This window comes from Strongylocentrotus purpuratus, unplaced genomic scaffold (assembly GCF_000002235.5).
Source record: "Strongylocentrotus purpuratus isolate Spur 01 unplaced genomic scaffold, Spur_5.0 spur5_scaffold_11, whole genome shotgun sequence".
In the NCBI taxonomy this organism is placed as follows: domain Eukaryota; kingdom Metazoa; phylum Echinodermata; class Echinoidea; order Camarodonta; family Strongylocentrotidae; genus Strongylocentrotus; species Strongylocentrotus purpuratus.
The window spans coordinates 3745048-3759152 of NW_022145596.1; the positions used below are offsets into that span (position 1 = coordinate 3745048).

A 14105-nucleotide genomic window follows, 5' to 3' on the forward strand; every position below is an offset into this window, starting at 1 on the left:
AAGGGTCCCGTGCATTGATTTTATTTTTCTTCAAATTTCGGTTATCCTTTTCGTCATTTGCATTTAGAAATGTGATTTTGTATAAGAAACTTTCTTCACAAAAACAAAGCAAATGAATGCGTACTCAGTCATGTAAGAAAGGAAAATATAGTATGATTTCTAATGCGGTTAGGTCGCCTGTGGCTTCACGTCACTCACAATCAGTTGGTATGGTATTTCGAATTGATATTAGTCAATTAAATCAATTTAAGTTAATATACTGTACCATTGTTTTCAATGTGATAGAATTAGATACACATTTGAAAATTATATCACATTATTTCCACATTGAGATAAAGTTTGTGTGTGTAAGATAAGATATGATATGAATATATAAGAAGTTGAATACAGAAAATGCAATTACATTTGAGATCCGTTTACTTTATTATTGATGATGTTCTTCCAATTTAGCATACGATAAGGAATCATGTATTGTTGTTCGTATTTAATTGTAATAATTGCTGACATTATTTGTGATAAATTGCTTTTTAGAATAAGTTCTGTATAAGGTAATGTATCATGGTCAGTGGATTAAGACCTGGGCTCCGACTTTTAAAGAGTCATGATTGATCCAAATCGATCGCAAGTCGTCTAATCAATCATAAGTTTGCATTCTCTTATCTCCTATGTACATAGTTGCGATTGATATCAATCGCAAATAAGTTGTGAATAATATCAACTATTTACAAGACGGGGCCCTGACGTGCAAATAAATATAACTATATGACAGTTTATGTAGTCTTTATATCGATATACTTGATTGAACATTACAAAATACATGTAAATGATTGAATGTTTTTCACTGTTTGTTTTATGATTGTATGGAAATGGATTATTGAATATACGACTGTATGAGATGTTAAATTGTTTTAAGACAGTTCTTTATTATTCAGTGTTGTGCAATTTCTCGTTTATTAAGATATCTATGCAAAGGTATATGTGTATGGAAATATTAATTTATTATTTACATGACCTATGCATTTGATAAGACATGGCTATACACTTATACGTGCCTTGTAATTGCAAAATGTTATATTATCTTGTTTAATAAAAGATATTTTGAAACACGGAGTGACACTCTTTTGTATTTTGAACAGTTGATTGTTTACATTAATTAGTTTGTTAGACGTACGATTTAGCTATATCCCTATGATATATCTTGAATATGTAATATCTTGTATGTTCATGAAAATTAATCTCTTCTGTAAGTTCTATTTTGAGTTTGAAGTTTGTTTAAATTGCAATGTATTGATAATATGTTACTTCAACATGTGTACGATATATTCGCATTTGTAACACATATGTTGAGATGAGATAAGTTAGATGAATATTTCTACATGCTAAATATCATGAAGCAACATTATACTACATGTAATTGTCTTCTATTAATTTGATAGAAGTGTATATTTCAACGCCCTTCTTACTGCTGAGGTGAATTTTGTTTTGTAATTCAGGAATTTCTAACGTTTGTTTACAAGTAGCTTGTTATTTTATTTATAATTAACATACTGATAACTGTTGAATATATTCTACTCATTACTTTGGTTACCTTAAGCCTCGTTTTATTCACAATTTTGTATTTTTGGATCCCTGACGAAACTTTGTACTTGTGTTTTCTTACTTTGTAACATCAAATTTCAGCAATAAAAATGAAACGAATATAATACCAGTACGTACAATTTGTTAAACTCTCGCTAGCATTTACGCCATTGAGCTTGCTGAAGATGGTGCTTGTGATGATGAAGAGGGTGCTTGTGATGATGGTGATGATGATGGTGATGATGATGATGATGATAGTGATAGTGATAATAATGATGGTGATAGTGATGATGATCATCATAATGGTGATAGTGATGATGATGATGATGATGATGATGAAAATGGTGATGGTGATGACAATGATGATGGTGGTGATGATGATGATGATGATAATGGTGGTGATGATGATGATGATGATGATAAGGGTGATGATGATGGTGATAGTGATGATGATGATGATGATGATAATGGTGATGATGATGATAGCAATTGTGATATAATAATAATAATATATAGCTTTTATATAGCGCTTAATACAATGTCTCTAAGCGCTTTACAAATGTACTATTACTATTGATGATGATGATGATGGTGATGATGGTGATGATAATGATGATGCTCATGATAATAATGATGATGGTGATGATAATGATGATGATGACGAAGATGATAATAATAATAGTGATGATGATAATGATAGTGATGATGATAATGACGATGGTGATAGTGATGATGATGATGATGATGATAATGATGATGCTCATGTTAATAGTGATGATGGTGATGATAATGATGATGATGATGATGATGATAATAATTAATAATAGTGATGATGATAATGATGATGAGGATGATAATGGTGATGATGATGATGATGATGGTGATGATGATGATGATGACGATGATAATGGTAGTAATGATGATGATAATAATGATGATGATGATAATGATGATGATGGGGGTGGTGGTAATGATGATGAAGATGATGGTGGTAATGATGATGATAGTAATGATGATTATAATGGGGATGATGATGATGATTATGACGATAGTGATGATGGTAATGGTGATGATGATGATGGTGGTGGTGGTGGTAAAGATAATGATATTAATTATGGTGATGGTGGTGATGATGATGATGATGGTGGTGGTGGTGGTGGTAATGATAATAATGATGATGATGATAATGATGGCATCGTGATGACTGTCATATTGATGATTGTGATTTTGATAAGTGAATAACGTTCTACCAATACAGCGAAAATGTCATATGGCAGTTTGCTATAAGGGGCTTTATAAGACATAACACAAGAAGTTCTAAAGTGTCTGCCTTATACTTTCGAGAAATCACCAAAGTCAAAATAGTTGATTTAAAACGACACATGAAGTCTCCCTCATTGTATAATTTCCCCATCTATTGGTTTTCATTTCCATTTATATCAAGATATTTATTTCCATCTCTGTCTGTCTCTCTCTCATTCTTCCTTTCTATTTCTTTCTCTCCATCACTGCCCCCCCCCCCCTCTTTCTCTCACTGGACCATCCTCTTTCCTCACGCTGTCCCTTTCTCTTTATCTATGCCTTCCTATTTCTTCATTCTCTCATTTCATCCACACACTCGCTCTTTATACATGTCTTCATTCCTATCATATTACTCTCACTTTCTCTATTAATATTTTATCTCTTCATCTCTCTCTTAATATATCTTTCTCTCCCTTTCTCTCGATACCCCATATCTCTTTCTTTATACTCCTCCGCCCCCCCCTTCTCTCTCAATCTGTCTTCATTATTATTAAATTCCCCCTCTCTATATATATTTATCTTGTTCTCTACTTCTTATCTGTTTGGATCATTGCTAACAAACTTGGAAGCAATAATAAAAGTGCAACCAGACAGTGACTAGACTGTACATATAGAACCGTTGTCGGACATCCTTTGAACATGCATATGCAATTTACTTCTTTACTTTTTCCCTCTCTCTAGCTCTTTCCTCTTTATATTTCCCGCTCCTGCTCTTCTTTTCTCTTTTCAATCTCTCACTCTTCTTCTCTATTCCTCCCTCTCTCTCTCTCTCTCTCTCTCCCTCTCCCCCCCCTCTCTCTCTCTCTCTCTCTCTCTCTCTCCTTAACTCGAACACTATTTAAACTGAGTATGATACAGTACAAGTCTTCCAAGTGTATTTGTCATAATATCATGTATTTGTTACATATTCAAATATTATTACTGTTTCTAATATTCCTTTATCTGTGGAACTATATAACTACCTACCTATATTTTGAATTTGCACTTTAATGCACATTTACCACAATGTTATTTACCATCCAGTTACAATTCTCATGAAAAGGTAATCTACTTCTCTTGTAAATACTCAATCTCTTCATTACTACATGCTCCAATACTTTCTTGTTTTCAAAAGTAATAAACTAATCATATCATAAACAGAGAATGTTAACAATTAACATGCCATTTCCCAAATGCTGAACCGAATTATATGTACCAAAAAGTCATCATACTAATTTATTTGTTAAACAACTTAAAATTTGCAATCAGCAGAGGTCAGAGTACCACTTTAATGTTCTTATGTTTAGAATATCCCTGTGAATACAAAACATATCCCCTTAAATATGCACTCTTTAAGTCACACATTTTCAAGAAATCGTACTTATAGATTTCATTTTATACATGTGGTACATTTTTGCTTGTAGTTAGTTTGCCTGCATTACAGTCTCATTTAAGAAGGAATGACATACATCTTAGGTTAAGCATCTCAACATGTTTCAATGCTTCTTGATCAAAACCAGAAGACATCAAAACAGCTCCCACTTTAAATAATTATGATAGTACTTGTATATATAGTTTGAATTAACTCTTTGATAATTGCAAGTATCAATCATGGAATGTCATGAAAGTGTGTTCTCTAATTCTGACCTAAATCGATAATCAGTACAATTGATAGGTATTCTTTATTTTCGTCACAATGTGTCACAAATAAAATATCAGAAAGACTACCTTATCAATAAAATGGAATCATCTAATCTTAATCCTACAGCCAAGCAGACAAGAGTGGAGCCTTCATTTATGTACCATTTACTTACTATAATTGTACCTTAAACACGATCACAAAAACTTTTACAAAATCTTATAAAGTACAGTATTTCCAATAGTCTTGTGCACCACTTTTTGAAATCTGTGAACCTTATACTGACTTAAACCATGATTTTAAAAGGCACTACATCAAGACAATGGAAGTGACCTCAAGATGATTTCTTGAAAATCTTTGTGATCATGTTTTATCAAATAATGACTGACTAAAATTCCAAACAAGGGGCGTATCTCCCCATCATTATTTGATACCAGAGTTAGCCATGGTAGCAGCGACAATATGACCTTTGCCCTCAACCTTCCACAGTGACCCCTTATAGGTTGCTTGAAGCTTGTCATCAGTCTTGAGATCAGGCTGGATTCTTTCAAAGATCTTCCTCTTGGGATTCATTTGGACTGGGAAACTCTCACTCACTGCATGGAAAAGAGAGAGGAAAAAAAAAAGAGTAGCACACTTTTTGCTTTCTCAAAGAATTTCAGTCAATCCATTGTTAACATGAGTAAGCAAGCATCAAACTCAATTATTTTTTGTGAAATGGTAATGCTTATTTAGCTCTGAATGCAATTCAACATGCCCCAACTTGTAGTTATAAGAATATAAAATCTCACAACAATAATAATAATAAGAAAGTTAATGTGCATTGTATGAAAAGATGACCTATTTCAGAGAATAAGCCCACTTAATTTGTAATCAGGGACAGTCGTGTGACAGGTCCAAGATCTCAGGTTCAAAACCAAGTCAACCACTAATGTCTCTGGGTATGACATTACTCTTTAAATACAGAGCCATTCGCCCTCCCCTGCCTCAAAAGTTAGACATAAATTACTTTAATAGCCCTCACAGCTGTCTATCCCCTGGCAGTGCATACAAGGGCGGGGCAAGGATCTAAACTTTGTGGGGAACTTTGTGGGGGAGGGGGGGGGGGGGACATGAAGAGGGTTGGGTAGGCATCAACAACCAGATTTAAAATCCAGACAAAAATTACTTTCATAGCCCTCATAATCAAGTCTGTTCCCTGGAACAGCACCTGGGCGTGGGGCAAGGAGCTTAACGGTAAAGATTAGTTTTGGAAACGCCCCCCTCTCAAAAAATGAAATGGAAGCTCTTATTACCAATCATGTGAAAGAATATGTTTTGACTAATATGTGATGATACAAATTTTACTGAGAAACCGCCTACTAATTGATATATTTGGTAAATTATTATATCTATTTGGACCTGATAGACATCATGCACGTGTCACGTAGTCCCATATAAATCTTTCTGTGTACAGTGCTTGTAACTTTCCCAAGACTGGGCCAAATTTCTTATAATTTTGATGATTCCAGAACCTTGCAGTACACACCAATACTTATATGCTAGAGGATCAACCTGTTCTGATCGATTCCACAACGTTTCTTTCACAATGTAATCGTATGACCATAACTGGTCTTTATCTTTAACGTCATTTAGAGGGGTGGGGCACTATAAACCAAACATTACTCACTTTCATAGCCCTCACAGCAGACCCTGTCCCCTGGCACTGCATCCGAGGGCGGAGAAAGAATCTCAACCTTGTCTGGTGATGAGGCACACATGACCATGGCTTGACTGAGGACACCTCGCATCTTAGCCGGCTTCAGGTTACAGCACAGGATCACCATGCGGTCTTGCATCTACAGGTCAAAGTTTATAGGTTTACAAAAAGAGCATTAGAATCATCACTAAGAAAAGGAGTAACAAACTAGATGTCTTTACCAGACCTGCAGCAAGCATCCAATATCACATGAAACATTAATAACATTATCCTAGTGTGTTGTATACATGTAGATGCATGAATGCAACAGACTACTAAGATTTAGTAGTAATATTTAGCAAAGAATGAATATCCGTGACCATAATATTGATGAAATGATATTGTTGATGCAATATATAGTTTCCAACTAGGCCTGAAAAATAGTTCTACTTTGTATGTCTGATCTACAGATTCACATGTAACTCTCCATTCCATACCATCCGTTCCATAAGAATGCTTTTTAAATGATATTTCATTACAAATCATCAGATTTTATTGGCGACATCTACTGCATTGACTTTTGTGAGGCACATTTCTAATTACAATTTTTTTATCAAGCAGATGACAACCCATCCTCCACAAACAAGGCATCACTCACCTCTTCAATAGGAATATGCTTGACCAATCCCGACACCACAGTCCTAGGCTGTGTCTCGCCCAGCTCCACCTCCTCCACATAGAGTGAGTCTGCATCAGGGTGCTTTTTCACATTGGTGATCTTACCAATACGAAGGTCTAGGTTACGGAAGTCCACCTCAGCAGCAGCTTGGTCATCCTGTTTACCATCCTTCTTGGCCTCTTTCTTGGGTTTCTCTGTTAAAAGAGTAAATCAATAGTGTAGTTTACTCCAAATAGGTAATTATACTACCTTATTGGTATGCAGGACAATTAATGAATACATCAAAGTATCAAATTTAACGACACAATCAATCTAACAAGAAGACTTAAACTTTCTTCTATCTCTTTCCAATACCATTAGATTGTACTCAAAATAAATTTAAAATCATAAAAAGATACTTATGAAAAATATAACAATCCATACTTTAAATGAAGTTGCTATACCTTTTGTATCATTTTTGTCCACCACATTTGGGTGTTAAACATCATAATTAAATCTAACAAGAATTCCAATCATCTAATTAGCCCACTCAGCTAATTCAATACAATTTGATCTTCGGATGACACCCAGCTCCAAATATCTCAGGCGTGGTATTCAACATGTTAACAAGCTACCTTTCTTTTCTTTCTTCTTTTGATTTTCTGGGGCTCCTTGTTGCTTCTGGTCGGCAGGGGCTTGAGCTGGGGCTTGAGCTTTGGCAGAGGCAGCTGGCTGAGTTGGTGGCTTCACAGCTGAAGCAGCTACAGTAGATCCTGCTTTGGGCACAGGAATCTGCTTCACTGCATTGGCAAAGAATAATAAAGTGTACCCTTTTACTACAATCACAATTGAAGAGTAAAATACTGAGGAATTATCTCATTTCCAAGGATATTTCAAGGATATTTCCACAACAGTATATGATGTTAGCCATGAGTACTCTGAAAAATATATATATTTCAACTTGAATTCTGACCCAGGTGTGGCATTTCAAAGAGCTTTATATTCAGTGAAAAAGAGGAATATAAATTGCAACTCTTTTTTTCCATTATATAAGCTTTGATCGCACAGTTTTTAAAATTTGAATTGTATACTTCCAATTATTTCAGGAAGATTAACCAGCTCTCCTGAAACTATACAATTTCAAATGATTCATATGTCGAGAGTTCAGTGAAACAAGGACGTAACTCTATATTTTGCCAAAATGAGTATTTGATATAGTAAGTAAGTAAAGTTTATTTAACCATAAAATGAAACATGTACATACAAATGAGTAACATAGTAAACATAATACGGTAAAGGACACCCTTAGAAGCAAATTGCTTGTGGTGGGGCCTTAAAAAGAAAAACAAACTACACATAAATTATACAGTTTAAAAACTTTAAAATAACATGATACAAACCCACAAGCACGCTCACACATATACATACACATATACATTCAAAATATCCTCCTCTGCTCAAACTTGTTTACATAAATCATTAAATAATAACTGTGTACATCGTACTTTAAATCGAGATAGAGTTGTACTTTCCTTAATATCATTACTCAAATTATTCCATTCCTTAATGCCATTTTAATAGAAAGAATTTTGTGCATTTGTCGTACGAACTTTAAATAAATGTAAATGATTTTTCTGACGAGTAGAATACGAGTGAATATCACTATTAATAACAAAGTTTATATTAGGAATTTCTGGCAATAGGCGATTTTGAAATTTAAACATAAATATGCGAGTATTAAATTGAATCAATTCAAAAATTGGGACTACGTGTGTTTTAACAAAATGTTCAGAAAAATGTGGGCTTTCCAGGAAACACAAAGACTTAACTCCACCCAACACCCCATTGAAATCAATGGCTAGTGAAATATAGACTTAACTCCTTAAGGCTCAAGTGCTCAGTGACACATAAACCACTTTTTCTCAAAATGGCCAAAATGGAGTTACGTCTTTGTGTCACTGGCACCTCAATATGATAAGCATAGCTAAGGTAAAGTTTGAAATCAACTAACCACCGTTTCTTGTTTCTGCTCCAACCAGTGTGGCCTTCAGCTGGGTAACCTCCTGTCTCAGAAGACTATTCTCCTCAGCCAAGCGTTGCTCCTCACGACCCACTAAAGGATAGAGACACAGCCATGAAAGTCAAGTTACCACAGTGTTAAATGAGATATTGTTTAGTATGTTAAAAGCCAGGACTTTGGCTGAATTGAAGGACTCTGTAAAGGTGGTAAGCAAATGTGATAATCTGGATACAAATGTATATTTCAGTAAAAGAAATTAGTACTTTAAAAAATTTAAAACTTAACGGTCAGATGTGAATGCATTGTGATTTTGGAATATGCTAACTCTAACTGAGTAGGTTTACTCTTATTCCAATTGGTACAGCTTGAGATATGGAGAAATTGAGAACCTACCAATTGTCCTGCGGAGTTGCCCAACCTGTTGCTGGAGTCTCAAGATGATTTCATCTGCCAGCTGAGCTCGTTGCTCCAGACGCTGGACTACTCCACTAGTTGCCGACATGACTCCTGACCTAATCAAGCTTCTAGCAACAAACCTATCAGAAAGAATCATACAAACTTTAAAAGAGAAGTCCATCAAGGTATTGACTTACTTTCAATAAAAGCATAGAATACAAGATACAGTCCAGTAAAAGATTAAGTAACCGTTATTAGAACATGTAATACTAAGCATTCATCATCTTATTCAAGTTAATGACAAATTTCTCAACTAGGTAGGCCTACACTTATTGAAAAAATTCTGCTAACGTGCATCTATTAATTTATACTTGGAGTTGAAGTTACATTACCTTTTTCTTTATTTTATTCTTTTCAAACAACTTTGCAAGCAAGAGGATGGAGATGAATTGCTAGAATACAAGAACTTTCTTTTACTTTTTAAAGAAAGTCAAACTGAAAATTTACCTTTTTTTCTTCATTTTTCTCCAATTTATTTATCCCAGAAAACCTTGTTATTGACACAAAAGTTGAGTGTATATGCATTGAACCAAATAAGGCACGAGTGGTGGTTATATTTGATTTTTTTTCTCTCACAAGAACAGGGAGAAGAAGAAAAAAAACTAATTAAGGGCTCGATCTGGTTAAAACACAACAAAACTCAAATTCACAGAAAGAAAAAAAATAATGAAATTTAAAACTGCAGAAATTGCAGCACATTATAAATATAAATGAACAGAAAAAGCTCTTTTGAACAATAATTTATTTTGAGACTTTTCAAAGGAGTGTACGGAGCCCCGGAAGTGACATGGAGAATTTTTTTTTTTCTCGTTTTCCTGAGATAAATTCTCGTTTTCCTGAGATAATTTTTCGTTTTCCTGAGATAATTTTTCGTTTTCCTGAGATAAATTCTCGTTTTCCTGAGATAATTTTTCGTTTTCCTGAGATAATTTTTCGTTTTCCTGAGATAAATTCTCGTTTTCCTGAGATAATTTTTCGTTTTCCTGAGATAATTCCCGTTTTCCTGAGATAATTTTTCGTTTTCCTGAGATAATTTTTCGTTTTCCTGAGATAAATTCTCGTTTTCCTGAGATAAATTCTCGTTTTCCTGAGATATTTTTTCGTTTTCCTGAGATAATTTTTCGTTTTCCTGAGATAAATTCTCGTTTTCCTGAGATAATTTTTCGTTTTCCTGAGATAACTCCCGTTTTCCTGAGATAAATTCTCGTTTTCCTGAGATAAATTCTCGTTTTCCTGAGATAATTTTTCGTTTTCCTGAGATAAATTCTCGTTTTCCTGAGATAATTTTTCGTTTTCCTGAGATAATTCCCGTTTTCCTGAGATAAATTCTCGTTTTCCTGAGATAATTTTTCGTTTTCCTGAGATAACTCCCGTTTTCCTGAGATAAATTCTCGTTTTCCTGAGATAATTTTTCGTTTTCCTGAGATAAATTCTCGTTTTCCTGAGATAATTTTTCGTTTTCCTGAGATAACTCCCGTTTTCCTGAGATAAATTCTCGTTTTCCTGAGATAATATTTCGTTTTCCTGAGATAATTCTCGTTTTCCTGAGATAAATTCTCGTTTTCCTGAGATAATTTTTCGTTTTCCTGAGATAAATTCTCGTTTTCCTGAGATAATATTTCGTTTTCCTGAGATAATTCCCGTTTTCCTGAGATAAATTCTCGTTTTCCTGAGATAATTTTTCGTTTTCCTGAGATAAATTCTCGTTTTCCTGAGATAATATTTCGTTTTCCTGAGATAATTCCCGTTTTCCTGAGATAAATTCTCGTTTTCCTGAGATAAATTCTCGTTTTCCTGAGATAAATTCTCGTTTTCCTGAGATAATATTTCGTTTTCCTGAGATAAATTCTCGTTTTCCTGAGATAATATTTCGTTTTCCTGAGATAAATTCTCGTTTTCCTGAGATAATATTTCGTTTTCCTGAGATAATTTCCGTTGTAAAATGAACAGTTAAAATGAATTGAAAAAATACAATTTTCTTCTAATTTTATAACGTTTTGGCATCTGAATGCCCCCCCCCCCCCTGAGTACGATGTCATATATATTTACTGTAAATTGCGAGCGAGCGAAGAGCGCAATTAACAAATAAAAGACACTAGTCTTACTCGTACAAATTTAGGTACAATACCAATTTGGATGATAAATCTATCTTGATTCAAGAACACTTTATTAACAGACTGCCCGATTACAATAGGGGACAGCCCACGAGGCCGACGGCCGTCAGCCTCGTGGGCTGTCCCCTATTGTAATCGGGCAGTCTGTTCGCTCGCAATTTACAGTAAATATATATGACATCGTACTCAGGGGGGGGGGGGCATTCAGATGCCAAAACGTTATAAAATTAGAAGAAAATTGTATTTTTTCAATTCATTTTAACTGTTCATTGAAATATTATCTCAGGAAAACGAGAATTTATCTCAGGAAAACGAAATATTATCTCAGGAAAACGAGAATTTATCTCAGGAAAACGAAAAATTATCTCAGGAAAACGAGAATTTATCTCAGGAAAACAAGAATTTATCTCAGGAAAACGGGAGTTATCTCAGGAAAACGAAAAATTATCTCAGGAAAACGAGAATTTATCTCAGGAAAACGAAAAATTATCTCAGGAAAACGAGAATTTATCTCAGGAAAACGAGAATTTATCTCAGGAAAACGGGAGTTATCTCAGGAAAACGAAAAATTATCTCAGGAAAACGAGAATTTATCTCAGGAAAACGAAAAATTATCTCAGGAAAACGAGAATTTATCTCAGGAAAACGAAAAATTATCTCAGGAAAACGAGAATTTATCTCAGGAAAACGAAAAATTATCTCAGGAAAACGAAAAATTATCTCAGGAAAACGAGAATTTATCTCAGGAAAACGGGAGTTATCTCAGGAAAACGAAAAATTATCTCAGGAAAACGAGAATTTATCTCAGGAAAACGAAAAATTATCTCAGGAAAACGAAAAATTATCTCAGGAAAACGAGAATTTATCTCAGGAAAACGGGAGTTATCTCAGGAAAACGAAAAATTATCTCAGGAAAACGAGAATTTATCTCAGGAAAACGGGAGTTATCTCAGGAAAACGAAAAATTATCTCAGGAAAACGAGAATTTATCTCAGGAAAACGAGAATTTATCTCAGGAAAACGGGAGTTATCTCAGGAAAACGAAAAATTATCTCAGGAAAACGAGAATTTATCTCAGGAAAACGAAAAATTATCTCAGGAAAACGAAAAATTATCTCAGGAAAACGAGAATTTATCTCAGGAAAACGGGAGTTATCTCAGGAAAACGAGAATTTATCTCAGGAAAACGGGAGTTATCTCAGGAAAACGAAAAATTATCTCAGGAAAACGAAAAATTATCTCAGGAAAACGAGAATTTATCTCAGGAAAACGGGAGTTATCTCAGGAAAACGAAAAATTATCTCAGGAAAACGAGAATTTATCTCAGGAAAACGAGAATTTATCTCAGGAAAACGGGAGTTATCTCAGGAAAACGAAAAATTATCTCAGGAAAACGAGAATTTATCTCAGGAAAACGAAAAATTATCTCAGGAAAACGAGAATTTATCTCAGGAAAACGAGAATTTATCTCAGGAAAACGGGAGTTATCTCAGGAAAACGAAAAATTATCTCAGGAAAACGAGAATTTATCTCAGGAAAACGAAAAATTATCTCAGGAAAACGAGAATTTATCTCAGGAAAACGAAAAATTATCTCAGGAAAACGAGAATTTATCTCAGGAAAACGAGAAAAAAAAAAATTTCTCCATGTCACTTCCGGGGCTCCGTAGGAGTGTCAAAACAATATCGTTTTGAAAAATTGAAGAACTAAAAGTAAAAGTAGATCTAATCAAAAAGTAAAAGTAATTAAAAACATTTGGCACAGCGTGCATTGATAGCAGCATAAAAGCTAGCATATGGGACTGTAGATTACTGTCGTGACTCCAGACTGCACTGTAGCTGTCGAGTAATCTGTTTCTCATTTGGACGAAAATGTATCCCTGTTTTCTATACCAATACAACAAATCTACTTCGTAGCCAATGATGAGACTAAAAATCTTGAAAAATGAATGTCAAACGTTCAATAGACTATTTCAAATTTTCAATAAATAATACTCACATGTGAAATTTTAGTCGATCTCACGTATGGTACCTTTAAAGTTCAAGGTATTCATAAAAAGGAAAAATATTGTTTGTTTCATGAATTGGGAAAATGTCAATTCGATTAGTCCCCCACCATTTTATATTCTACTTACATCTTGTTTTGTTTTCCTACTACATGTACTACTCTCCTTCATATTGTTTATCCTATTCTCACTTCTCCTATTCCATCTGATCTCCGACCCTTTTCAATCTTTATTTCGTTCTTCTTCCTCCTCCTTCTTCCGGCCCCCACTTTTTTTCTCCCTTTTCCTTCTTCTCTTTTTCATCATCATTTAAGCAATATTTTTTAAATATGAGTCTGTGAAATGAAATTGTAACAGTGAACTATTTCATCTCACAAGTACACAAGCTGCCCCCCCCCCCATTTCTTCTTTTCTCTCTCTCTCTCTCTCTCTCTCCTTCTCTTTCTCCCCCATCCCAAAAGCAGCAAAAACATACAAACCTAACAAACTTCCACATTTTCACTATTTTAGAATAGTTTCCTAACATTTTAAAATTTAGTCAACATATCCCCTTGATTTTAGCATTTACATTTGTCACTATTATTTCTGTGTTTATCTTTTGTCATATCTTTCCCTCACTGTTGTAAATGCATACCACAGCCACTAGAGAAAATGCAACAAATCTGAGTCAGATCTT

The 14105-nt window shown here is 34.3% G+C and overlaps 1 protein-coding gene across 1 annotated transcript; it reads right to left on the minus strand.

Moving 5' to 3' along the window:
- Positions 1-3753: 3753 nt before the first annotated feature.
- On the minus strand, positions 3754-13512 carry LOC594706 (aminoacyl tRNA synthase complex-interacting multifunctional protein 1). The gene is made up of 7 exons (XM_030980400.1): positions 13423-13512; positions 9248-9390; positions 8846-8947; positions 7470-7634; positions 6835-7049; positions 6168-6336; positions 3754-5094 (listed from the first exon to the last, which is right to left on the minus strand). Coding segments are annotated over exons 1-7 (969 nt in total). The 5' UTR covers positions 13425-13512; the 3' UTR covers positions 3754-4921.
- Positions 13513-14105: the final 593 nt, after the last annotated feature.